This window comes from Pelodiscus sinensis, chromosome 23 (genome assembly GCF_052426305.1).
Source record: "Pelodiscus sinensis isolate ZL-2025 chromosome 23, ASM5242630v1, whole genome shotgun sequence".
NCBI classification, from domain to species: domain Eukaryota; kingdom Metazoa; phylum Chordata; order Testudines; family Trionychidae; genus Pelodiscus; species Pelodiscus sinensis.
Window position 1 is genome coordinate 24,023,733 of NC_143074.1, and position 26,106 is coordinate 24,049,838.

The 26,106-nt window shown below is 48.7% G+C and overlaps 2 protein-coding genes across 11 annotated transcripts in view; one reads left to right on the forward strand and one right to left on the reverse strand.

Moving 5' to 3' along the window:
- CRB2 (crumbs cell polarity complex component 2) overlaps positions 1 to 18,969 on the forward strand; it is a 65,295-nt gene extending 46,326 nt beyond the window's left edge. For 2 of the 4 annotated variants that reach the window (XM_006121946.5, XM_089773009.1), the window contains 6 exons: positions 1,362 to 1,924; positions 3,800 to 3,965; positions 4,644 to 5,511; positions 8,364 to 8,480; positions 9,458 to 9,584; positions 13,500 to 14,815. In XM_006121946.5, the coding sequence (XP_006122008.3) occupies positions 1,362 to 1,924; positions 3,800 to 3,965; positions 4,644 to 5,511; positions 8,364 to 8,480; positions 9,458 to 9,584; positions 13,500 to 13,727 (2,069 nt within the window). In that variant the 3' untranslated portion in view covers positions 13,728 to 14,815. Of the gene's footprint in view, positions 1 to 1,361; positions 1,925 to 3,799; positions 3,966 to 4,643; positions 5,512 to 8,363; positions 8,481 to 9,457; positions 9,585 to 11,708; positions 12,964 to 13,499; positions 14,816 to 14,912 lie in introns of those variants that run through there. The other 2 variants (XM_089773007.1, XM_089773008.1) reach the window with 2 other exon arrangements.
- A 3,028-nt stretch (positions 18,970 to 21,997) lies between these two features.
- The window catches only part of DENND1A (DENN domain containing 1A), a 361,583-nt gene continuing 357,474 nt past the window's right edge, over positions 21,998 to 26,106 (reverse strand). For 6 of the 7 annotated variants that reach the window (XM_075905650.2, XM_075905649.2, XM_075905651.2 and 3 more), the window contains one exon: positions 21,998 to 25,737. In XM_075905650.2, coding sequence (XP_075761765.2) covers positions 24,418 to 25,737 — 1,320 coding nt within the window. In that variant the 3' untranslated portion in view covers positions 21,998 to 24,417. The remainder of the gene's footprint in view (positions 25,738 to 26,106) is intronic. The other variant, XM_075905656.2, reaches the window with a different exon arrangement.

The following is a 26,106-nucleotide window of genomic DNA, read 5'->3' on the forward strand; positions in this document are numbered from 1 at the left end:
ATCTGCTTCTGACTTGACTATCTTGAACAGTTTAGTATCATCCGCAAACTTTACCACCTCACTGCTTGCCCCTTTCTCTAGATCATTTATGAATAAGTTGAATAGGATTGGTCCCAGGACTGACCCTTGGAGACACCACTAGTTACCCCTCTCCATTCTGAAAATGTACCATTTATTCCTACCCTTTGTTTCCTGTCTTTTAACCAATTCTCAATCCATGAAAGAACCTTCCCTTTTATCCCATGACAATGTAATTTACACAAGAGCCTTTGGTGAGGGACCTTGTCAAAGGCTTTCTGAAAATCTAAGTATACTAGATCTACTGGATCCCCCTTGTCTGCATGTTTGTTAACCCCTTCAAAGAACTCTAATAGATTAGTAAGACATGATTTCCCTTTACAAAAACCAGGTTGACTTTTGCCCAACAAATTATGTTCTTCTACGTACCTAACAATTTTATTCTTAACTACTGTTTTGACTAACTTGCCCCGTACTGATGTTAGACTTACCGATCTGTAATTGCCAGGATCACCTCTAGAGCCCTTTTTAAATATTGGTGTCACGTTAGCTATCTTCCAGTCAGTAGGTACGGAAGCTGATTTAAAGGATAGATTACAAACCACACTTAACAGTCCTGCAATTTCCCATTTGAGTTCTTTTAGAACCCTTGGATGAATGCCATCAGGTCCCGGTGATTTGTTAACGTTAAGTTTTTTTATTTGTTCCAAAACCACCTCTAATGACACTTCAATACAGGACAGCTCCTCAGATTCATCTCCCACAAAGGACAGTGCAGGTTTGGGAATCTCCCCAATATCCACAGCCGTGAAGACTGATGCAAAGAAATCATTTAGCTTCTCCGCAATGGCTTTATTGTCCTTGATTGCTCCTTTTGTATCTCGATTGTCTAGGGGATCCATTGGCTTTTTAGTAGGCTTCCTGTTTCTAATGTACTTAAAAAACATTTTGTTATTGTTTTTTGAGTTTTTGGCCAGCTGTTCCTCAAAATCTTTTTTTGCTTTTCTTATTACATTTTTACACTTAATTTGACAGTGTTTATGTTCCTTTCTATTTATCTCACTGGGATTGGACTTCCATTTCTTGAAAGATGCCTTTTTGTCCCTCACTGCTTCTTTTACACGGTGGTTAAGCCATGGTGACTCTTTTTTAGGTCTCTTACTATGTTTTTTAATTTGGGGTGTACATTTAAGTTGGGCCTCTATCATGATGTCTTTGAAAAGTTTCCATGCAGCTTGCAGGGATTTGGCTCTCGTCAGGTTACAGCTGGAGCTCAAAATGTCTTTTAGACACCTGCAGTGCCCTGCCTCATGGAACTGACGTGTCTTTCCTTTCCCTTCTAGAGTACCCAGCAGGAACCTTTGGCCTGGAGGATTCCTCCAGCTTTGCTTCCTTCACAATTGTGGATAACCCTGGTGCAAACTTCAACGTCTCCTTTTTTATCCGCACTCGGAAGCCAAGTGGCCTCGTGCTGCAAATCAGCAATGGGACTGCCCCTTGCCTCGTGGTGTACCTAAAGAATGGGCAGCTCCAGATAGCAACACTGTCCACAAACACCGTGACTTTTGCAGAGAACCTGGCTGATGGGAGGAGACATCTGGTAACTCTCACCCTCCAAGGAGGAGTTGTCTATTCCAGCCATTCCGACAGAGCCGTGGTGCTAGGACCACTGGCAGTGGTGCCTCTGCTAGCTGGTTATGAGGTGTACGTTGGTGGACTTCCTCACCAAGACCACGTGAGCCCATGGGGAGGATATTTTAAAGGCTGTCTTCAAGATGTCCAGCTCAACAACCGCCAAATGGAGTTCTTTCCTTCACAGGCTGAGAACTACAGTCGGCCACAAAAGGTGTACATGGGACAAACCACAAACCTCACACAGGGCTGCATCTCTGATGACACCTGCAAGGTAGGGACTCGCTGCTCTCGGCACGTGTGCATGGTTGTTTCTTACAAGCCAGCCTCCATGGCTCTACAGCAGTTTAGCTGTTTTACTGGTGTGATATTGGGAAAAACGGGAGTGTTTAATTGTTGAAGGAGAAAGTGCACAACCCCTAAACACTCCACCTCCTTCAGATACCTCTACCTCCTGCTCCCTCCAGAGAGGACAGACACACCCAATGCGTACAACATCCCCAAACCACCTCCTTCCTGCAAACATACTGTCTTGTCCACTTTGTCATCCCCACACCCGCTTTGTGCACCCAAACACCACATCTCTGCCAACACTCACCCTCTCCTTTAACCTTCTCAGTCGCCCTCCAGATACACTCTCACCTCCGGCACACACGCTCAACTGCTGTTAAAGTGATGGAGCACTATCGCAACCATTAGGGGAAGCAGGGTCTGTCTGATGAGAGGGGCTCTCTGTCCTCCCCGATGTACGAGACAGGTGCTAGGTTGTGCTTTCATTGCTGCTTCTGCCAGCTCTGCCTGCCTTCGTTGCACCTGTTATACGGCGCTATCTCCACTTCTCTCACCTCTGCTTTGGCTGGTGGGAGTGTCACCCTGGAAACAGCTGCCTGTGTTGTTTTCAGGGACTTTTGCAACTTGTCTCTGATGTTTCTCACACTCCCTTCTGTGCCTCACAGTTTGTTTTTCACCTGCACCTGTGAACTCCAGCCAAGTTATTTTAGTTGATTATAATTAGCCACTCTTCACGCCGCACTTTGGAAAGGGAATGCGCTATGTAAGTGCGAAGGGTTATTATTATGATGTGCTGTGTTCAGATGCCACCCAACATCAACGTTTCAATTAAAGGAGTTTTAATGGAACCTGCAGGGATTGGCACCTTCTCTATTTGTTTTAAATGACTTAGAATTGGCCTTTAGCTCATGATGACTATTCTCAACTGCATGTAATTAATCAGCAATTACCTAGCACTGTGAGGTTTCCTGCTCCTCCAATAGCCAATGTTTCCTTGCAATCTTCATGCTACCAAAGGACTGGGCAGCAAAGGAGAGGCTGTGTCAGAAGAGAAGGCCCTAATTTCCAATGAGAGGTGTAGTATGGAACGTGTCTTGCCTCTGTTTGTGTGTGATCTGTAACCATGAGTTCATCCAGGTCCTACTCCGTATTGTTTTTCTCATCTCTGCTCCCTAGTGCATTGATTTCACAGGGTGGCTTTTGAAAACCAAGAATGGTGAGGTTTCTGTAGGAATTACGCTGCAGGGAGCCCTCCCTCATCTGAGCTAAGTAGCTGTTTGCTTTGATTTGAACCAACAAAGACCATGCTAAAAACGATGCCTGTTGAAAGGTGGCTGCTAATCAACAGCAAAGAACAGTAGATCAGAGTTGTTTCTCCCCACCCTCAAATAACGAAACCCAATTGTGTCAGACCCAATGCTCCCCCCAAATCCAAACTCCAAAGCACAACGTACTTGCATCATCTCCAAACACCTGTTCAGGTAGGTGAGATTTGCAACATCTCCTGAAGATCAGTAAATTCAGGCTATTTTGTGTCAAAGGAGGGAGGGAGTTGAAGTGACGTGATCCCCACTGAGACCACCAGCTGTTTTCTCAATTCTCTGAGGAAACTCATTTTTGAGTCATCACCGCTGTGGCAGGGGATGGGGCAGCGAGAGGAAAGACCCCAGCTAGGTGTGTTTCAGAGAATGTTTCTGTTGTCCCTCTCTCAGTACAGCTTTACTGTAATACCTGTCCTCCCTGATTCAAATGCCATTTGTGCAAGTGTTGAATGTTCCATATCCTTCCACCATACTCCACTTCTTTTATTGACCGATGAACCATCCTCCTCCTAACTGAACGCTCTCCTGTTTTTCAGTCTGGGCCATGTCACAATGGTGGCACATGCACGGTCACCTGGAACGACTTCCATTGCCATTGTCCAGCCAACTTCACTGGGAAAACCTGTGAGGAACGAGTCTGGTGTGCAGGTGATCCATGCCCCAAAGCCACCTCCTGCGTGGACGTTCCAGCAGGATACGTGTGTAAGTGCTGCCTGCCTGTGTGTGTGCAGGAAAAGGCTTTGCGCTGACTCTTCCGCACGTCAGTGTTTCCTGTTAGCACTGTTGCCGTCACTGCCGTAGGCACTTGGGAACCTAACGCAATGCAGCGAGAGGAGTGCCGCGTGCCGTCTCCGGTCTGTGCTTCAGCTGCATTTGGCACCCAGAATGTAACTGTGAAGAGACGGTGCATAAGCAGCCTGCTTTTGCTACTTTTAACTTTCACCCGGGTAGGGAAGAGAGAGAATTGTCCATTTCTGGCAGGGATTCTAAGGACGCTAAGGTGCAATATCCGTGAAAGGCATGAAAAGGGCTGATCCAAGTCCAGAATGTTGGGTTATTTCACAGAGCAGGTCTCTTACACCTGTGTGCGACAGCAGCTTCTGGGTTGGCAGCTGGGAGATAACCACAGTGGCAAGTTGGAGGAGGTCAGCGGAGATCATCTTGGCCTCACGAACGATTTCCTAGACAGGAGGCCCGTTGTAGCTAAGAGCTTTAATAACGCTGGATGCCAAGGCTTTAAAGTACAGGATGAGGAGCAAACCCCACCGATCCCCACGCTTCCCAGCTACTAATGAGACTGTGTCTTCCAGGATGATGCCTTATCAAACATGACCCTTAACATCCTTCAGACTCCTAACGCTATCTTGCTTTTAATTTCAGGTCTGGCCAATGCAACGTTCCATGGTAACACATCCGTTGAATTCACCACCAATGCTTCTGTCACCAGAGCGCTTACCAGCCTCCACCTCGACTTCAAAACTAGGGACAAAGACGCCTTTTTGCTTTGGGCCACCGAAGAGGTGGACTCCCTCCAAATCACCATTCAGAACTCCACTCTGCTGGTGGCGCTCCGAAGCGGGAACAGCATCGAGGGGGTCAGCTTCCTGAGCCAAACACCCATTGCAGACGGCTCCTGGCACAGGGTGTCTCTGTCTATGGAAGAACCTTCGGTGCTGTCTTCAAGGTGGCTGGTTCTTTTGGATGGGTCTGTGAATGGCACCCTCCAGGGGAGCGCTGGAAACCTGGACTTCTTGAAGAGCAATGCGCTGATCGTGCTAGCTGAGAATTACACAGGCTGCCTCGGACATGTGAACGTGGGGGGGGTGTATCTGCCCTTCACTGGGCATCTCGCTTACCCTCAGCCAGAGCAATTTCTGCAGTCTAGCAGTGGGCTTGTCCAGCTGGGCTGCACAGGGGCGGATGTCTGCACCTCGAGCCCCTGCCTCCATGCAGGCACGTGTGAGGACTTGTTCAATTCCTTCCAGTGTGCCTGCAGTGCTGGCTGGGAGGGGCCTCTGTGTGAGTCTAACATAGATGACTGTAAGTCCAGCCCCTGCGTCCATGGGGACTGTATGGACTCAGTGGCCGATTTTCAGTGCGACTGTCACCGGGGCTACATTGGGAAGAGGTGTCACATCAACGTGGATGATTGCGTGCGGCACCAGTGCTTAAACGGTGCAACCTGCGTCGATGGGGTTTACAGCTACTCCTGCAAGTGCCCCCCTCAGTACTCAGGACCTCGCTGCGAGTAGGTACCCTTCTCGGTTCGCCTGTGGATAAAGTAGCTTCCAGGTGTCTTGGATTTTCTCTTAGCAAGATGTCAAAAAAGAATTCTGGGTCTGAAAGGTCGCGGATGTCTGAGATGTATTGTGAGTCTGCGGCCGGCAGGGCTCGCTGGGCATGTTTTGCTTATGGAGGCTCTGAACTGGTCAGGTGCTTATTGACATTTCAAGGGTGCTAAGCAACCTCCAATCCTGGTGAAGGCTGCTCAGCATCTTGTGGCAACAGGGGCTCTTCTTCAGTAGCGACATCTCTGCAGTAAATGGCAGAACCACGTGGTAAACAGCTTTTATCCTGCTTGTCTTACCACCTTGCCTGCGTTCTGCCTACAAATCCATCTCCTGCCTGGCTTACCCTGGCATTCCACATCTCAGAGCAGCTTCAAACAGCTGTCTGGGGAGTTAACGAAGTAGAACAGCCTCCTGGCAGGAAACCTCTCTCTTTCCTCAAAAAGTCAGCTCCCCCTCTCAGCTCTCCAATTCCACGAGTCCAAGGCACAAGGCACACAGTACCCCGTTTTGCAGCAGGAACAGGTTCTAGAATCCTAGAAACGTAGATGGAGCATGGATCTCAAAGGGTCACCAAGTCCAACCACCAGGATTGAAGCAGGACCCTATAAATCTAGACGATCCCTGGTGGGTGGTTGTCCAACCTGTTCTTTAAAAAACTGCAATGGGGGGGATTCCACAATGTGTCTTAGTGGCCTATGCCAGAGCTTAACTACCCTTCAAAAGGTTTTCCTCCTAGATAACCTAAAGCTTTCTTGCTGCAGAAGAAACCCACTGCTGCTTGTCTCATCAGCAGTAGTCATGGACAACAATTGGTCGCTGTCCTGTTATAAGGATCAATGATCAATGGCTCGATGTCAGGTTGGCAGTTGGTTTCAAGTGGAGTGCCCCAAGGATCGGTTCTAGGGCTGGTTTGTTCAACATCTTTATTAGGGTCCGGCCCTTGGGACAGAAGAATCCCAAGCACTGTTACAGGCTGGGGACTGACTAGCTAGGTAGCAGTTCAGCAGACAAGGACCTGGGGATTAGAGTGGATGAGAAGCTGGATATGTAACAACAGTGTGCCCCGGCAGCCAAGAAGGTTAATGGCATATTAGGGTGCATTAGAAGGAGCATTGCCAGCAGATCTAAAGAAGTGATTATTCCCCTTTATTTGGCACTGTTAAGGCCACATCTGGAGTATTGCATCCAATTCTGGGCCCCCACTACAGAAAGGATATAGACACATTGGAGAGGGTCCAGCGGAGGGCAACCAAAATGTCCTACCATGGGGCAGGGGACTGGACTCGATGACCTCTCGAGGTCCCTTCCAGTCCTAGTATTCTATGATTCTATGATTAGGGGCTGAAGCACATGACCTACGAGGAGAAGCTGAGGGATTTGGGCTTATTGAGGGAGGTATAGGTTGGAGATTAGAAAAAAACCCTATTTCCCTAGGCAGGTGGGGAAGCACTGGGATGGGTTACCTGAGGAGAGGGTGGAATCTCCATCCTTAGAGGTTTTTAAGTCACAGCCTGACAAAGCCCTGGCTGGGATGGTTTGGTTGGGGTTGGTCCTGCTTTGGGCAGGAGGCTGGGCTCAATGACTCCTGAGGTCTCTTCCAGCACTGGGATTCTCTGAATCTCTGATAAGCACTCAACATATTTGTTGACTGTTAGTGGATCCACCCTCATTTGTCTTCTCATGACCCAGGCTATGTCTACACTTGAAGCTTTTTGTGCAAGTACGGCCATTCTTGAGCAAGAATCTGCACAGCGTCCACACTGCCCGCCCGCTCTTGCGCAAGGAAATTTACAGTACGGTGTGGTAAGAGAGGGTTCCTTGCACAAAAGTTACGCTCTTTTTTATCAGGTGTAAGCCCTCTTGCGCAGGTGCTCTTGCGCAAGAGGGCAGTGTGGATGCTCGGCAGGGATTTCTGGGCAAGAAAGCCCTATGGCTAAAATGGCCATCAGAGTATTCTTGCGCAAGAGAGCATCCACACTGCCATGGGAGCGCTTGCACAAAAACACAGCGCGCACATGGGAGTGTGGACGTTTTCTTGCGCAAGACTTCTTGCACAAGATGTTCTTGCGCAAGAAGCCGCCAGTGTAGACATAGCCTAAATGTGCCCTGTTACATTTAACGTTTCTGCTGAACTCTTCTGTCTGCCTCGTTCCTAGAGTGTGGCACGCACAACTGGAGGCAGCACTCCAGATCTCATCATAGATTCATGGAGTTGGACAGCTGCCGCCTGAGATAACCCTCCCATCGAGACACTCCAAATAATATTGGCCTATTTTGCCCCTGCATCACACTGCTGACGCTTAGTCAGGACTTAGACCCTTTCAGCAGTACCACCACTACGTAGTCCAGCTTCCCCAGCTTGGAGTTTTGCAAGTCTATTGAAATGGGCTGCAAAGTGAGAGCTCCTCCCGTGGGCAGAGTGTAGGCAAGGCAGGCTGTGTTGCATGGAGAATGCAATTTTTCACAGGACTATTGCCAGCATGAGTGTGTGTGTCCATCTCCCCTATGGAGATTACATAGCAAAGTCTACGTTTTGCATGTTTTCTCCTATGTGTGTACCGTACGTATCTCCACTGTGTAAAACAGTAGCTCATTCCTTGAAACACATCAGCATCTACAGTAATGACCACAAACTGTTAGGGACAAGCTCTACCCCAGGCATTCTCTGGGCTCAGAGTGAAGCCAGGAATGGGCGTTTTCCAAACGGCTGGTCTCCTGCCCAGCGCACGATGGGTCTGCTCTCAGGATGAATGGCTGTTCCCCTTCCTTTGAGTAGGAGTTTTGACGTGTGTGCTTGTGCTTTTTCCAGATGGCCATTCCCACCTCAACAGTGCGGCAAAAACTTCACCTGCTTGAATGGAGGCAAATGTACCAGTGGGACGTGGGGCGCCAACTGCACCTGCAAGCCGGGATTCACTGGAAGGAAGTAAGAAAGAAGGGCCGTTCCAGGATGCTGCTACCACCAAAGCTTCACCTGTCTCACCCTGGAGACTGGTGGCACAGGCTGGAAAATACTATTAATTGCAGTTACTCGTCTCCCTCCCGCTTCCGCTATCAAAACGATTACTCCTCATTTTCATCCAGCCACCCTATGGAAGAGGCCGCCGTGAGGGTGGCTCTTCCTTCACGGTTTTAAATGCCTAACACATGGGCTGTAGGTGAGAGTTGGCACATGCAGTGATAATGGTGACATTGGTTCGGGCATCTGGGGATACTAACTCCTTGTTAGAGGGGCAACCCAGCATGGGCCCCCAATCACAGGGAACTGCCACAAACCAGAACCTCACCATTTCACCACTGAAAACAGCAAATATCTGTCCAGTTCCCATGCTGTTAAATGCCGACCTCGACGGCTGCTCGCCTCACTGGAGTTTGCTCCCCGGCTTCCTCTCAGTGGGAGGTAGTGGACGGAAATTAGTGTGACCGGGTGGATTAGTCACCCTTTTGTGCCTTTTGGAAGGAATTGCTGCAAGGCCCTCTGGACCAGTGGTTCTCAACCAGGGACAGGTGTACTCCCGGGGGTGGGCAGAGTTCTTCCATCAGCTCACCTAGACTTTAGCCTCATTTTGCGACAGGCTACCTAAAAGGCACTAGTACCGTCAGGGCAAACTAACATGTCAGGCGCCCCCAAGTTCCTGCAATACAACAGTACTCGTAAGAAACTGAAGTTGCTTTCACCCCTGGGTTATATGGTGAAAATGAGAAAGGGAGCCACTCGTCAGTAACAGGCTGCTGTGGCACCTGTGTATTTTTATTCTGTGTGCCGCTGCGGCCTGGAAGGAGCACAGTTGTCTGGCAGGCTTGGGGACACCTGCTCTTGCACCAAAGGACAATTCTCTAGGGCCAAAGTGTGTCTTGGTGCCCATGCATTCAGGTAACTCGAATGCCTTTTTCCCCCGCCAGTTGTCAAATTAACATCAATGAGTGTGAGCCAAACCCGTGCCAGAATGGAGGGACGTGCCAGGACTCGGTGAACAAGTACGAGTGTGTGTGCAGCGCCAGCTACACCGGGGAGCGCTGTGACGTTGACGTAAGCAGATCCTCTCCCTCTCTTGTCCATGACAGGGCTATTCTCTCTTGCTGTGTCAGCGGCTTAGGCTGTGAGGAGCAGGAGAGGCAGACTGGTCAGTGTCAGGCAGGCATCGATCAGTGGAATTTCCTTCATTCCCTGACACATTTCATATGCCCCTCTGAATCCAATGAAAGGAAATTCAACCGACACACACACGGAGCAGGCTGGAGAGTGATGAATGTTACACACTCTGGGGTTCTAGTTTATTGCTAAATCAATGGAGCAAATACGTTTGAGTCTGTCCTGGTGGCCATTGATCTAGACAGTGGCCCCTCTTCAGCTTGCACCAATCCCTGGGCAGCAACTCAGAGTAGCTGGACCCAAAGAGGGAGGGTTGTTGTGTGTGTTACTGATGCATCTGCTTTCCCATAACTACTGCTGCAAAATGGCAACCCAAAGTCCTTAATTGCAGCTGTTCAAAAAGAAACCCAATTAAATGTAAAGTCAAACGAAGCTAGATCATAGTCAAGCTGATGTGCGTAAACCTTCAAGACTGTACCTTTGTACAGATTCCAAAATGCACTTCAGGTTGTCCAGAGAGGATAAATCTGACAAGACTCGAAATGGAAAATGACTGGCATTTCCATTACAACGGGACAGGTCTGATTCAAAGAAACCGAACCAAAGTTCTAGGAAAGCCAAACATGTTGGCTTCGAAGGAAAAATGAAGTCAGTTCTTCGAGCTGGTGATAGTCTAGCAGGATGCTAACAACTGAAAGGGGTTTTCGCCAGCCACTCAGTAGCAGCTGGCTGCTTAGTCAAAAGTTATCCCCATGTCCCAGGGGAGAAAGTCTGGTAACCAGCTGGATTCCAGGGTGTGACAGGTGCAGCCAGTCCACAGGCCCGAGGCATCGTCTCTGGTACAGCTAGCCGTGAGGCAATGACTGAAATGTCATCCACGCCAACAGTGAGGGTACTTCCATTGCCATGCTCTGAGCTAGGTCTCTGATGAAGCAGAATAAAGGGGGATCATCCTCCCTGGTTTCCCCACCACCAGCTCCTGCCCCCACCCACCCAACCAGACTGGAACTTCAGCAGGCATTTTAGCACGTGCCAAAGGGTTAAGGAGCAGGCATTTCCCCTTCCGAGCTCATTTGCTAGGTTGAGCTGTGTGTGCCTGGAGTCTGGAGGAAGGAATTAGATAAAATCAAAGGTAAATGTGATTAAAGTAAAAAATACCAGGCAGTCTAGCTACGGAGAAAATCCTCTTACTCAGCCCGCGGAGAGCATGATGGACAGGATCCAGGAAGCCCGGCTGTTTCTACCTAAACTAGCCCGGCCTGGGAGAGAAGGCGAGCAGTTTGCTTTAACAAGCTTCTGGGAAGGCAGGTTCATGCTCTTTTGTGGTTCGGAAGCCATTTGCATGGGCAGGTAGGGTGTCGGTAACTTGGGAATGCACTAACCCACAATGCATGGTCCGCTGGCTAACAAGCAGTGCCTGTGTCAGGGTGGGGTTCACTGCTGTTGCTGTTGGTGATCTTGGGGAGATTTAATGCATGCGCCACACTGAGGACGTTTGTACATTTCCAGTCTCCACGCGCAAAGCCCACTCCCAGCCCGCACGAGCTTCCTGCTGTGCCAGGATGCTGCCTGGGGCGTTCCTGTGCTGCTTTTGGCTCTCGTTTCCCATTCACGCTCTTCCCCTTTCCCCTGAGCAGTGTCTGGGAACTCTTAGTACTTTTTTAGGGGTTGTGGTGGGGCCTGCCCAGAGGCTAAGGGGAAGGAATATTCTGGGCATTTCCTTTGAGCAACAACGTGGCTGCTCAGCTGCTAATGCACACCTAACGGTACCTTTCATAGAGCGGCAAGGCGCCCTTTAAATGAGCAGGCTCCAGGGGTGGGCTGCACTCTTGAGCTGAAGCCGCAGGTATGGAGTGCCAACATTCGACTAACCTGCATGCTGAGCCTAACGCCTATCACAGTGATTAACTCCAGGTACAGTGGGGGATGCTGCAGCAAATAGTGCACAGGGAAAAGCCCAATTAGAAATCGATTTGAAGGTCCATCCAGGTCCCACAAATGCCCCGCGATCTCCAGCCTCACACTGTCTCAATACTGACATTTCCCTCGTTTTAAAAACAGAGAGTCCCACGTGGGACAGGACACGCAGAATGGTGACACGGACTGCACACAAAACACTGCCAGATGCTTTACAGGAGACACACTGGCTGTTTGGAAGAAGGAGTAGGCAGCATTTTGGATTTTTTAAGGCTAATTTTCATTGTAAACACCAACTTTTTTTTTAAACGAAGCAACTTTCAAGACCCCATGCTGTGTGACTGCACATTAATCTCTTTCAGGGCACCTCTGATCTTAAAAGAGCCAAAGGACTGAGCATTAACGTCTTCCAGCGACCTCATCTTGCCTCTTAAATCTCCCATCCACATCCTGACCTAGCTCAACCCTGCCCAGCTAATGAAAGCTGATGAGCTTGGAGCACGAAGGGGGCCCTGTGGAAAACATACCTTTTGCTCTTCCCCCTCCGCCCAAGGAGACAGTGTGAATCCAGCTGCCCCACTTTTAATGCCTGACTAGGCTTGTTCTGAGCTGGTACCACTTAAAGCTGGAGCCCATTCCACCTGTTTTTAATAAACACAATTCCCGTATAAGTGGCTTTGGTAACACACAAGTGACAAGCTCTCCACTTGTAGGGATTTAGAGCCCAGAAATCACGACGAAAACAATTTAAAGTGTCTTGTTCCTTAGTAGCCCCCGTAGGCCCTGTGGGGAGGGAGCCATGCTCATGCTGTGCTGGTTTGGTACCAGACAGCCGTTCCGCTGGCTGTCAGATGCAGTAAGTGCTGAGCCTGCAAACATCTGTTTTTAGTAAAGCTTATGTTAATCTCGTGTCCCAAGCGCGGTTCTGCACGTCTGCACCAAAACAAGGGCCTATGCATTTAATCCTGCTGCAGATGAAAGTTTATGAGCCACATCAGTTCTTCAATGCACTCAGAGAGACATCCTAAAAGAAGCCAGCCGTCCCTCCACATCCCTCACTAGGGCAGGGGAGGGCTAGAGTTACTGGGGATTAGTTACCTTAGATTTTCTTCCCCCATTTTTTAGTACCTTGCTAACAACACCCGCCAACTTGCTCTATTTTAGCCTGGCAAGTATGTGAATGAGGTGCCTTGCAGTACAAGGTTCCTGTTGCAGGCTCTGAATGGAGGGGCATCTGCATCTCAATGGATGAGCCCTGCTGTGGAAACCCACAAATAAGATACAAGCTCGTTAGTGACGAATACAGCGCAGGTGACCTTATTTGGGCCATTCCCCCTTCTGTAATGTGGAGGACGGAGCAGGCTGCACCTGCTGCTTGGGACAGCTTTGAGGCTGGGGTGGGACGACGTTGCTTCCGGGCGTTAACGAGCTCTTCTCCTTCGCTTCCTTGGGATCAGTCTGTCCTGTGACCAGGCCTGACCTCTTAATTGATAATAGTCTCTGTATGACACAGGACCTGCCGGCCTCCCGGACATCTCTGGAAATGCTGCACCGATGTTCTTTATGCGCACGGGCTTTAGGCTTGGCTTGACAGAGCAGCTGGGGAAACACGCAGAGGCCACTGCTGGCTGGTTTCTGTTTAGGCAAACAAAACACTAATCTCTATGGACTTTTATTTCCATTGAAATCTCAACGGAGAGATTCAAGACTGAGGCTGACCCAGGCTCTGCTCTCCGCAGCTCCCCTCAAGCTCTGGGCTTCTGACTTTCATTCCGGGTGCAGGTTCCTCCCCCAGGGCCTCCATTCTCTTGGCTCACTAGTCTCGGTTAACACCTTAGCCCAGTCGGGCCTCCTTGAGAACGCCTGGACTCCTGGTGCATGCGAGTCCTTGTACCTGTCGGGGTCTCATTGTTTCTCCATTCCTTTCTTTTGCAGAAGGGGACTCCAGGTGCTTTCTTCCCATTCCCATTAATTGAAGTAGCTGTCCCTGTAGCCTGTGGCTGTTTGCTGCTCCTTAGTATTGGTCTCATATTCACGATTCTCACGGCAAGGAAGAGGCGCCAATCAGAGGGGACCTACAGCCCAAGCCAACAAGAGGTGGCAGGAGCTCGCTTGGAAATGGACAGTGTCCTAAAGGTGCCACCGGAAGAGCGCTTAATCTAGGCATGAGATGCACCTTGGCAAGGAGACGTACCTGCAAGGTCTGCTTTGACCTTGAGATTTTTCCAGCACTTGCAGCAACAGAGCCCCCTCTAGCTCAGCTCCTTAGGGCACTGGTGGTGGTGACATGGACTGACACGTACTCAGCAGACTGTTCCGGCTCTGGCACGTTACATGTTAGTCACGTCAACTAGACACTGCTGGATTGTGGCTCAAAATGAATCCCTTGACCTGCCTCCTTTCACATCCCCGCTGGACTCCTGGTGAGACGGGGGTTCTGGAAGGTGATGTACGTATTTGCACCAGCTAAGAGATGTCCCTTGCTCCAGAGTCCACCTCTTCCACGGCAGCCACATTTTTAAAGACAGCTGAAAAAGGAGAAATTAGACACAAACTGCCACTGTCAGGGAAGATTTTCCTTGAGTTGCAAAGCAACTCTACTTTAATGGTACATATTGAGTTAAAATGTATAGAGGATATTTATGATCAGTTGTGTGATAGTTTAACTTCCCAAAAACGACTGCAGCCTTCTGTGCAGCCCTGGTGGGCTGAGGGTAGAGCATTTCCAAACCTGTTTTCACAACGCAGTCTTTAACAGCAACAGCAGCTGTGAACTCCTGCCTCCTGATAGACACAGCCTTCGAAGGAGCTGTCGGGAGCTACTGAAGTCATTGAACAATCAACACGTTTTATCAAGTAATCCCTATTTGGGATAGAACGTTAGCCATTCCCATGGGTACCGCACAGGAAGTGTGTAACAATAACCGTGTTTACGAGGGGGTGGGGCTGAGATACCTGCAGGATTGTGCAAGCCCAGTTCTTGGTGCCAAATGTTTGTTCTTTGTTCCCTGAGACAGAAGGATGGGGACAGCATCATCCAACTTGCAATAAGGGGGGGAGCGATGCAGTTGGGACTTGCCTTAAGAACTCAGTTTTCATCTCTATGAAAGAAAAGCTGTGAGCCACAACCCTTGCACCCGTTTTAATCTGCACTGGGAACCGATACAATGATTGGTTCTTCTCTCGGGCCTAGAAATTCTCATATGATAAAAATGAGCAAAACAGCAATAAAAAGGGGAGAGGGGCCTAGACGGGTCTTGTGCTGGCTTTGATTTTTCATGACATATGCACCTTTTTCTACCCATGAGCTCTGCGTAAAGTCAGTAACACCATGTTCCACCCCAGCAGCCAGCCTGGGCGCATCTTAGCAACTCCTCGCTTGTGGGAGCAGTCGGTGCCGCCGGGGCCGCCTTGCTCCTGGTCCTGGTGGCAGCCTCTGTGATCGCCATGAAGAGAAGAAGAGCCACTCAGGGAACATACAGTCCCAGCCGCCAGGAGAAAGATGGGGCACGAGTGGAGCTATGGAACGTGATCAAGCTGCCGCCAACGGAGAGGCTGATCTGAGCAGTAGGTATGATTACAGGCGGCAGTTTTCAGCTGGTACAGTCGCTTGAATGCCACTGTTCTGTTGTCCATGGTAAAGCCAGAGATGCTCTCTGTGGGGCAATTCCATTCACCAGCTGATTTCTCTGCAGGATGGGGCAGCTGCCCACTCGTGATTGGTGGCAGTGAACCTTCTTGTGGGCGTTGACCTAACCCCAGTGAAAACAGCTCAGCTGGGAAGGGCGGGGGAACATAGGAAGCTTTCTGGGGCAGTTATTGGGCAAGTTATTTGTATACAAAACTGATGTGTCGCCCACATTGCTAGATCGCTTGGGCACTGCCGCTTCCCTTTCCCCGTCTGTACAGTATCCCTTGTCTTCCCTTTGTCATTTGACGGTTCATGTCAGCAATAATTCTCTCGGTGCCATGAAGTCAGCGTCAACATTATGTTGACCACTAGTAGATGGCAAACAGCAGCAAAAAGACAGTTCAGGGAGAGCCAGTTAACAGAGTAAGCATTTAATTTCCTCACCTAATGCAGAGTGCGATTCAAAGAAACCTGCCAGTGCAAGGGGGAGGCACCTCCCCACCCCCCAACACTCGACTGGACTTTGTGGAAGACGTTTTCCATGACTCCGTCTTCCCCAGAGGCAGACTAGAATCACCACACTGGAAGAACGTTAAAATGTGTGTGGCTGTTAAGACACTTGATTGTTTTATGACTCAATCAGTGGGGTATTGCAAGTGCCTTAGTGACAACAAATCACCAATTCCAGTATTAACTTTTTCTAACAGAATTTTTAGGTGGATCAGCACTTACAGTGAGAATGAGCTTCGTGGCCTGGAGACAGGGGTTTTGCAAGGATGTCCTGGGTGTAGGGTCTGCCACCTAAGCACACTCAGCTCGAGTGGAACTGAATTCCTGAGGGAGAGAAGTGGATTGGACTTAGTGCTGCTCCACTAGAGTTTCAGGCCACCGTGTAACTGAGGATGGAAGTCACCGGCATGCAGAGGGCCAGTGTGTAATCTAGCATGATGGGGAGCGGGGCTGGGCCTTTGGGTAAGGCGAGTGAGGTGGTTGCCTTGGGGCCTGCGCATTCAAGGCCTGCGCTGCCCAGCTCCCGGGCCCGCCCACACACTGCCCTGACTGGGAGCTGTGCGGCTCAGCCAAACACAGCGTGCTGCCTTGGGCCCCATGTGCTCTTTGGCCGGGCCTGGCTGGCCCTTTCCACAGGGGAGAATTCCCCGCCCCCCATGTAAGAAATGTGCTGACCTGCGCAATGAATACATAATCCTGCGCTACACTTTGGTAAACGATATTGATTTTTCCCAGTGAAGGATGCACTCCTTCCTGTGTGTCTCCGTTCCCCCTTTTTAATAGCTGTCGCATGCAGTATTTCCTGATCGTCACCGTGTGTCAGACACTGTGCAAACACCTGCTACAGCACAGGCCAACCGAGGTCTAAAATCATTAGCATTTCATCATAATTATTACAAAGACCAGTGAGAAATACTTTACAATAAACAGTGTCTGCTCGTCTCTACAGAAGACTCCTTAATAAGCAGAGGTGTGAATCCACACACACACACACACACACACACACACACACACACACACACACACACACACACACACACCCCACAGCAGGCTGCCTTTGGAGGACACCCTCTCTACCATTTCGGTGTTTGAAAGTATTAGTCTGTTTACTCTTGCTGTAAATATTTCTGGAATTGTACTAAAGGGAACAGGTCTACGATGAGAGATTCAGCCAGTCCTCTTCAGGGCAAGTCCCCGGGGCACCAATAAGGGTTTGAATGAAGACCATCTATTTTGAAAACACCTTTCACTTGTAGTGTGAAACGCATCTGGATTTTTGCACGTAGGATTAGGGTAGCAAGATGCCATCCCTCCCCTAGTGCAGGAGGAGAAGCATGAGGCGCTGACCATTCAGGGGCAGGGCATTGGGAAGATCTTTACAGAAGAGATGTCAGTACCTACAGACTGCCATAGATGTATTATTTTGTATTAATGCCAATGCAATTTACCTTGGAGCCCAGTGGTCTGCTCTGTCTGTTCTTCAATGGTTGTCTACTGAGGTTTAACTCAAGTCTAACACCGCTGCTTCCAGACCCTTTAGCAATAGGACAGTGCCTGTGTTACACCCCACGGGCTGCAGGGAATTGGCAAATGATGAAACTGTGTTTGTGGGCAGCAGCATTTGAACCCTTGTGGAGAAAACAGGCCCTCCAGGGCAGGCCCTAACAGCTGTGCTGCTCACAGGGGCTCTTTGAGAAAGGGGATGAATTCACTTCCTATTATTCCTGCCTTAAGGTTGGAAGAGCCCACCATGGCCAGGGGACCCTTCCCACCAGAAGACAGTGACAGAGCCTCTCCCTGGAGCCATAAATCTTGAACCATGTCCCAAGTGCTCCTTGGAGTGAGATGGAATCGTGCCCTGGGCTTACCTCTAGGGATGTTAACGAGTAGGCAACTAGCTTAGGCTTATCGATTAATCCTGTCGACTACTCACATCCCCTCCCCCCTTGCTGCCTCTATGTCAGAGGCAGCAAGGGGAGGAGGAAGCAAGAACAGGTGCAGGGGCAGCCAATTTAAAAGCCAGTTCCCCCCCAGCACTGGCTCCCCGGTGCCGCCTGCTCCCACCCCACACTGCTGCCTCTATCAGAGGCAGCAGCAGGGAAGGGGGAGCAGGAAGGCTGCCACAAAGTAGCCTCTGTCCATGGCAAGCCTGGGCCTGCCACGGGCAGAGGCTACTTGGCAGCAGCAGCCTCTGTCCAAGTTCCCCACGGACAGAGGCTGATGGCTCTGTGGGAGGCAGAGCAGCCTCTGTCCACAGGGAGCTTGGACCCCACCCCCCCACGGATAGAGGCTGCTGCTGCAAAGCAGCCTGGGCTGCTGCAGACAGAAGCTGCTTCCCGGCAGCCTCTGTCCACAGGGAGCTTGGACTGCCTCCCCCCCCCCGACAGGGGCTGCTGCCACCACAGGCTGGGTCTCTAGAATAGTTGACTAACTGCTAAGAATTCATGTGGTTAGTCAACTGTTCTGTTACCCGCTATCCATCATCCCTACTTACCTCAGGGTACATGGGATAAAACCTTCGATTAGGGCCCAAGGGAAACGAGTGGGAGCTCATCCCATGAGGACGCACCAGAAATCCTCAGCAGGCATATGTAGGATTTCTGAATCCCCAGAGAGCGACGCTAGAACAGCCGGTGGGGCACATTCACGTGCAGCTGGAACTTGCACCTTTCCTCTTCAGCTGCGCTTTGCAGTAGAGAAACCTAAGTTGTATACATTCAAAAAAACTAACGCAGCAGCAGGCCCTCAAAACGCTGCTATTCCAGCCTTTGCTAGCGTGAGCTGGGACATGGCTGGGTCTTACTCAGAATGACTAATTACAAAGCTATTCAACAATCCCTAAGGCGGTAAGAATGAAACAAAACAGTAGCGTAAAACAAGAGACCTAAAAACCAGCCTTGCGGAAAGCTGAAAGCTAGAGGTGCATTTACATCCCTCTTCTCGGGAAATCCAAATTTCTTTACGAGGTTATTAAAGCAGGTTTACCAGCCTGACTTTAAGTGTCCTCAAACCACAGCTAGTGAATGGATACAAGACAAGGGCTGGGTATTTTAAACATTTCTGCTATTTAATTTATGGAGCATTTTTTTCCACTGTGAACTTAACTGTCTTTTGATATTGAATTTTTGAATATATTTTTTCACAAACCAGTTTGCTACAGATGATGAGCCTCAATGTTGATGTTTTTGTAAATGTGAATTGCATAGGTGGGTAAAGATTAGACTGTCAGATACATTCCTTTACAATAAAAGCAGGTTAAAAATGCATCTGAGCCTTGCCTCTGTATGTGTAGCAGATAATGAACACAACTGGGTCTTGTAGGCACTATGATAATGCAAATAAAACCTCCGCACAAACTTGGCTCATAAACCATATGCACACTGTGGGTGAAATGAGGGCAAAGTGCATCATGCCTGGCTGAGGGATTTCCTTACACTTCATTTTTTTAATTCCCTCTAGAAGAGAGGGCACAGCCAGCCAGGACAGGAGGAGTAAAAGTGAAATCTTCTACCAGGCTTCGAAGCCTTAATCAGGACAGATTTTAGTGTGGCAGCTTCTCATGGAGGGGAATAGAGGGGCTGGGTGTGGCAGAGGAGGGTGGATCTGAAGAAGGGGTACACGGGGTGGCGGGGGAGGGAGTGTGCCTGAAAGGCTGGTTCCTCCATGCAATCCCATGAACCTGTCGCTGTAGGGAGGCTAGACCCAGGAGCCTTCCCTTCCAAGACCAACGGCCTGATTTTCAGAGCGCTTTCCTTCACCTTTACACATGCTGTGAAGACTGTGTAATCCCATGGTTCTAGCCCTCTCTCTGAAGGAGGCCGGTCTCTGTGGAGGGCTGCCTCTTAACAGGCAGACTCGTGTTGTCTGGGGAAGTCCATTAAACATGAGAGAGAAGTCTTAGGGGGGAGGGATAGCTCAGTGGTTTGAGCATTGGCCTAAACCCAGAGTTGTAAGTTCAATCCTTGCAGAGGCCATTTGGGGCAAATATTGGTCAGGGATGGTACTTGGTCCTGCTGTGAAGGCAGGGGACTGGACTCAATGACCTTTCAAGGTCCCTTCCAGTTCTACAAGATAGGCATCTCCATTACTTTTTTTTTTAGAATGTTAGCTGATGAGATTAGAATTGGTTGGTACAACAGCTGGATACAGATTTAGTGTTTAGCACAAGGAATGCCAAACAGCATCCGTATGTAATAAACCTACAGCATAGTGCAAGCACTCACAAACCCGAGACCTTCCGCCAAATCAATGAGAGCCCGTTAGTGGAGGGCTTTGGGTGATCCAGGCCGCCGTGCTTGGTAGATACACCCCAGAGGCCAGAGCGAAGGAACACAGTCACTTAGATACCAAAAATCTGGGGCATGCAAATTAAGAATTTCATGGCGCACAGTCTTCCAGTCAGAGCGTTCACTGTTCTAAAAGAGAAGTGAGACGAGGCCAGGTACCGATTTGATGTTCAGAAGCCTGGAAAGATCTAACTTCTAGGATACAAAGAAATCCTGCTTGGGGATGCACTTATTTTGCTGCCTACCATACAGGCGCACCATACTGGGAAATGTCTTTAAATTATTGGAGTGAATTCACACGCCACACTCAGCGGAACAGATGGCTTATTCCAAGAGACCCTGGCCTCATCTGTGCTTCCCATATCAAATACAAGATACGCTCATGTGCATAAGGGGACTCAGTAAGAGGAAAAATCTCCTGTATCTGGTTTATAAAGGCTGAGCTCAATGTAATCAATTAACTGTTCAAACCCGCAATCTGACAGGGGCTTTTTGTTCACATTACGTCCACCGTACCAAAATACAGAAACAACATTCACATTCCTGTAGCTGGTATCTTACAGGGCACAACAAAGATCATCATACACCAAAACATACAATGTCATGTGACCCAAAAGGGGCATCACTCAGGGCTATGGAACAGCTGAGCTTTCAAAAAAGCACAATTGATGGAAATACATAGCTGGTGCATGCTGAATACAGCAGTTTGGAGAGCGCAAATAATTCACAGCATCTAGAAAAGAATTTGTTTTCATTCTGGCTACATTTAGACTATAGGCTTCTTTCAGAAGAAGCTTTTTTCAAAAGAGATCCTCTGAAAAAAACTTCTTCCAAAAGAGAGGGTCCGTACAGCAAAAGTGCATCGAAAAATTAATCCGCTTTTTCGAAAGAGAGCCTCCAGACTGAATGGACGTTCTCTCGCATGTAAGCTGTGATTGCTATGGACGGAATGGCCACCAGGGCACTTGTGCTTTTTCCTCTTCCCTGTCCACACACAACTTTTTGTGAAAGAGCTCTTTCGCAAAAAGGCTTCTTTCTCGTAGAATGAGGATTACCAATGCTAGAAAAACCCCTCTGTTCTTTTGATTTTCTTGTGGAAGAACGCAATTGCAGTGTGGACGTTCCTCGAGTTTTATCGGAAAAACGGCCATTTTTCTAACAGAACTCTGTAGTGTAGACATACCCTCGGATGCAGAATGAGAAGTCACATTTTTTCCATGAAAACGTGGACACACACAGGCCATCATGCCAGAACAGAATAGCCAGGGGTCCACTTGGTTCCAAATCCAAGACAGCAGGGAGTTGGACTTGGGTCTCCCACCTCCCAGGTGAGTGCCCGATGGGTGCCCTAACCATGGAGTTGCTGCATATTCCGAAGCAGGAGTCTCACTCACCTACTCACGGATCTGAGAAACCTTCCCAACAACATCTTGTAAAATGAGGTTTCTATTAAAAGTGTGATTTCTGACAAATGACATTTGACTTATGAAAAACATTTAGCACAAGAACTCCCAACCTAGATTAATAGTTATGTCCCATAAAATGTCATTGACAAATCTGTGAAGCTAAATTCAAAGTAACGAACTCACACTTTATACAGGCTTCTTGAGAACACAGAAATCAAACAGATTTTTTTTTTACCCAAAATATCCAACCCCACACCTCAACTTGCTCAACAAGACAAATCAGAACAACAGTTTGATTACCAAGAGGTGCATTGCTGTGCTCTGGCCCATATACTTAGCAGCTTTCAAAACGAGAGGGAAAAGAACACTGTGATGGATAAGAGCAAATGTAAATAAGGGATGCAGTATAAAAAACAAGCAAACATGGACAACACCAGCTAAGATGAAAATCTCTCCCCCACCGTGCGGAGTATAATGCCATTTGGAAATTGCTAAAAACTTGCTAGCTGTTAGGTGAATGCAAAGCCCAGAGTCCCAAATTCCCTGCCACAGATCATGTCAGGTATTCAACAGTTTCAATGAGACAAACAATAGCACCCGTGATGGTTTGATTCTTTTATTTTGCTGAACACGCGAGATGGATTTCCTCCTTTGCAGATCCAATCCAAGAAGTGAGGGACCAGACAAGCACTAGCAAAGTGCTCCCTACCTACTATGGATCTCTCCCGAGTGGGCCCACCTTTTTTTCCTTATGTAAAAGAAAGGGAAGAGGACGATCAAGTGTTTGAATATTTTGCAGGGTCTCAGGGTTGGCTTTTTTTAAACATCAAGACTTGTTTGTGCGTTTCAAAAGAACAGTGCAGCAGACCGCTCACGACAATCTGTTGGACAAATGGGTGAACAGAATAAAACATTAAATAAGGCTGGAAAATACTTTGCAACGATACAGAAATACCGTAGCATTTTCCCACTTAGTTTAAAACGAATATTCACCACACAGCCAGTGCATAGCATTCAAAAGGAAAAAAAGAGACGTACATGTACATGAAATGGCAATTCAGATACTTCCCTCTATCATACACACCTCTGGGAAAGGTTTATGAGTGAGCATACAGCAGTTAAAGGGTTCAGAGTGTCTAGACCAAATTGGTATCTCAGAAATTCACATTCTGTACAGTCTAGAACAAAATGCTGCTAATCTTGTAGATGTTAAATATTTTACTATACAGAACTAGGCAATATGAAAATCATTCACCTTCTAGCTCCCCACAAAGAAAAGAAATACAAAACTGATTGACTGGTGTGTAAAAACAGTAGTACTTTCCAGAAACACCAATGCAACATTAAGGTCTCCCTCAAACTGTTGGCATTCAGTTATTAGAGTAGATTTTCTTATATTGCACAGGCTCCAATGTAGATGGCCATTTTAATACACTAGATTAAGAGAGCCCGCAAGGAGATTCTAGGAACAAAATACATATACCAGAGAGAATTTGGACAGAGTCTCACAAGAATTTCCCATGTGTCTACAACTGCTTCTTTTGCTTAAACAAAGACAAAATTGTGACAAAATTACTTCTGAGTAGGTGTTTTAAAGCAAACTGTCTCAAAGTAAAAAAGCCAAAGCCCAACAATACTTATGTAACAAACAAAAATGACCCTGGTACAGGTAGCAGTTCTTACAGAAATGCCAACCCTAAGCATTGAAATGTTTGAGGTCACGGTCGCCGGAGAGAAATGTCGTGCAAAATCCAAATCAATAAATCCTTTCACATGTTCATTGCTTTATGGTACATCACCTGGTTCCCACCACCTTCCATTTGTGACCTCAGCAAAAGTGGGAACAAAGTTCTCGACACTTCTGAAAGTGTGAATGAGGGATGCTGAACCTTGTACACGGTGACGAAATCTCAGCTGCGCCCAGGTGGCACTTAGTGCTTCCAAAAATACAGCAATGACAGGCAGCTGTCACCTGACATTTTAGTGTTACGTTGTTGACGTGGGAATAGCTATAGCTTGTGATTTCTGGGTATGACATGGACTGTGGCTTTACCAATCTGAAAACAGGCCTTCTCATCAATGGACTGCGGTTTGGCTTGGAGAACTCAAGATCTTGGAATACTTATGTCCTGCTGTTTTTTCTCTTTTTTACATCCATTCAAATACTGCCATCTAGAACACTGATCGATCATATTGATGCACAGGTACAGATTAAGTAGGCTATAGTTTAAGGACTCCATCACAAGACACTTTCCAATGTCTTTGTTTAAAAATTAAATTGCTGGTGCTTCCATTTTCCCACCGGAGACAGCAGATCGAGCCCTGAGCCACGGATGTTTCGCTCTGTACTGTTGTTTTGCTGTAACTGGGAATACTATGGAGTCTGTACTGAAGAAGTCCCTGCTCTGTGGGTGATGGTCACGGGGTGAGTGTAAAAAAACCCAAAACCTACAACAAAAGCTCATACAATTGTGTAATCAGTGAAATGTATATATTGCTAAACAGGCTAGTGAACAAACTCAGTGGAAGCCCAGTGGATTAACTCCATACAAACCACCGGTTTTGGTTAGTTGCTGCACACTACGTACGTAAGCAAACATTCAAAGCAATATGTATAACTGAAGAAATTGAACGTGCTGTGAGAATACAAGGGAGGAAATGAGCAGTTTCTGGTTCAGTAGTATCTTGAGAAGGCCATTTGTGGGAAAAGGAAAGAAAATACAATCTAATAACCTTAATGCTTTGGCCCGCGCAAGGGTCATTGGAGGTTTCACCGACTGCAGGCAAAGAGCCCGCTAGGTTACCAGTGTGAAAACCAGAGCTGGTAATGGGACGACATGGGGGTTCCATCAACAAAATGGACTCCAGCCAGTAGCACTTGCTTGTGAATTCTAGAAGAGCAGTTGTGTTTCCTGTGTCCATAACTTTCCATATAAAGAAACTTGGTTTTGTGTTGGCTCAAAACAAGCCAACCAAATAAGAAGAATCTAATCCCAAAAGGAATACGGTCGTGTGGAGCATTATTCAAAGGTTTCCCAGCGCTTTCTGAGCTGATCTACTTTACCTGGGGTGGCCGAAACCTCCTGCTTTGTCTTTTTTAACAGATCTTCAAATGGATCTTTTGTCTCCTCAGGCTTTGAGGGCAGTAACCCGGACTCTGAGCTCTTAGCGGGCCTTGGGGGGATCAGAGGGCGGTCACTAGAACTTCGTGCCAACCCTTGCTTGACATCTATCTTTGAGCCAGAACGGCCGGCTGGCAAGGTTCGGATTTGAGAAGGCCCACTTACGCGTGCTGGCAGCAGAGAGCTGGCTGGGGAAGGGCTATGGTTCTGCGGTAGTAAGGAACTAGCCTGTGCTGGTGGTGTAGCCTGGCCAAACAGATGGGGCATGGACAAAGCTGAAATGCCTGGCTGATGTCGCTGTGGTTGGTAAAAGCCAGAATTAGGTGTCATGAAGCTGGTGCTATAAGCATGGCCTAACGGCGGGGTAAAGGGTCCCCCTGGGGGTCTGGCCAGAGACATCGTCAGGGATGCTGGCACCGTCTGTGTAAATGGGTTGAGGGAGGGCTGCAGAAACGGCGGTGCTGACGGAGGGTATCCCAGCGGGTGGGTGAACGGTGCTGCCGGAGAAGAGGCAAACTCCCCGCCCACTGAAGCAAAGCCAGCAGCAGAGCCAGGTGAGGCGGAGCTCTGCACATTGCTAGCGCCTTGCTGGGGTCCTGTGTTTTGCCAGCTGGTGGTTTTCAAGGGGTCCAGCAGGCTGAGAAGGTAGTCACTCTCACGCTCGGCACTGTCGGCGCTAACCCTGACGGGCTGGAGCATCTCGGCAGCACTGCTAGCACTGGGCAGAAGCTGAGAGGGGCGAGGGGAATAATTTACCGACTGTCTGAATTCCAGGTCAAGGGACACGTTCCCGGCTGTAAAGGCCTCCTGCATGAGCTGCGAAGCCAAGTCGCTGCGTCCCGCAGGGCAGGTGTTCACAGTGTCTGCTGCTCCCACCGGAGTCTGCTGTTTGGTGGGTCGGGGTACCGGGGGTGGTGGGACGATCCCTTGCTCTGGAGTTTTTCTGCCCTGGGGTCTAGGGATGGTGATGTTTCCGTGAACAGTTGCGCTGCCTTCCTCCCTCTCTGCAGGGGCCAGGATGCTGTCTTTGCTCCGGGGCCTCCGTGGGATTGATGGGATGGTCCCAAAAGAAGTCAGGGGCCTCTCTGGTGAGCTTTGGGAATATTTGGTAGGAATGGCCATGTCATCGTGACCCATACTCCACAACTTGTTGTAGGGATGAGAGAGTTTCATGGCTGGCACGATCCTGCTCCTCTCGGATTCACCAAGATCCATTCTCTGCCAGAGAGCACAAGACAGATTAACATCCACTGCCCATCACAGATGGGAAGAGCACAGCAAAGCGGTAGCAATAGGAGAAGGATGCAGAGGGACAGAGAAAAGAGCGTGGTGTAGGCACGAGGATAGAAGTCAGGAGTCAGGGCTGAGTTCTGGCTCAGTCGTGGGTGGGTTGTGTGACGCTGGGGATATCACTGCACCGTCTGTTGCCAAACGTAATCTGCACACAGTGAGATCGACTTACGGGGAAGCGGAGGCAGTCAGGGGAAGCAGAGGCGGTCAGGCTAAAAAACTTTACTAGCATACAGGAAATGCTCGGCAACACCTGGATTTAAGCCACTAAGTGTCATTACAGGAATGATGCTACCT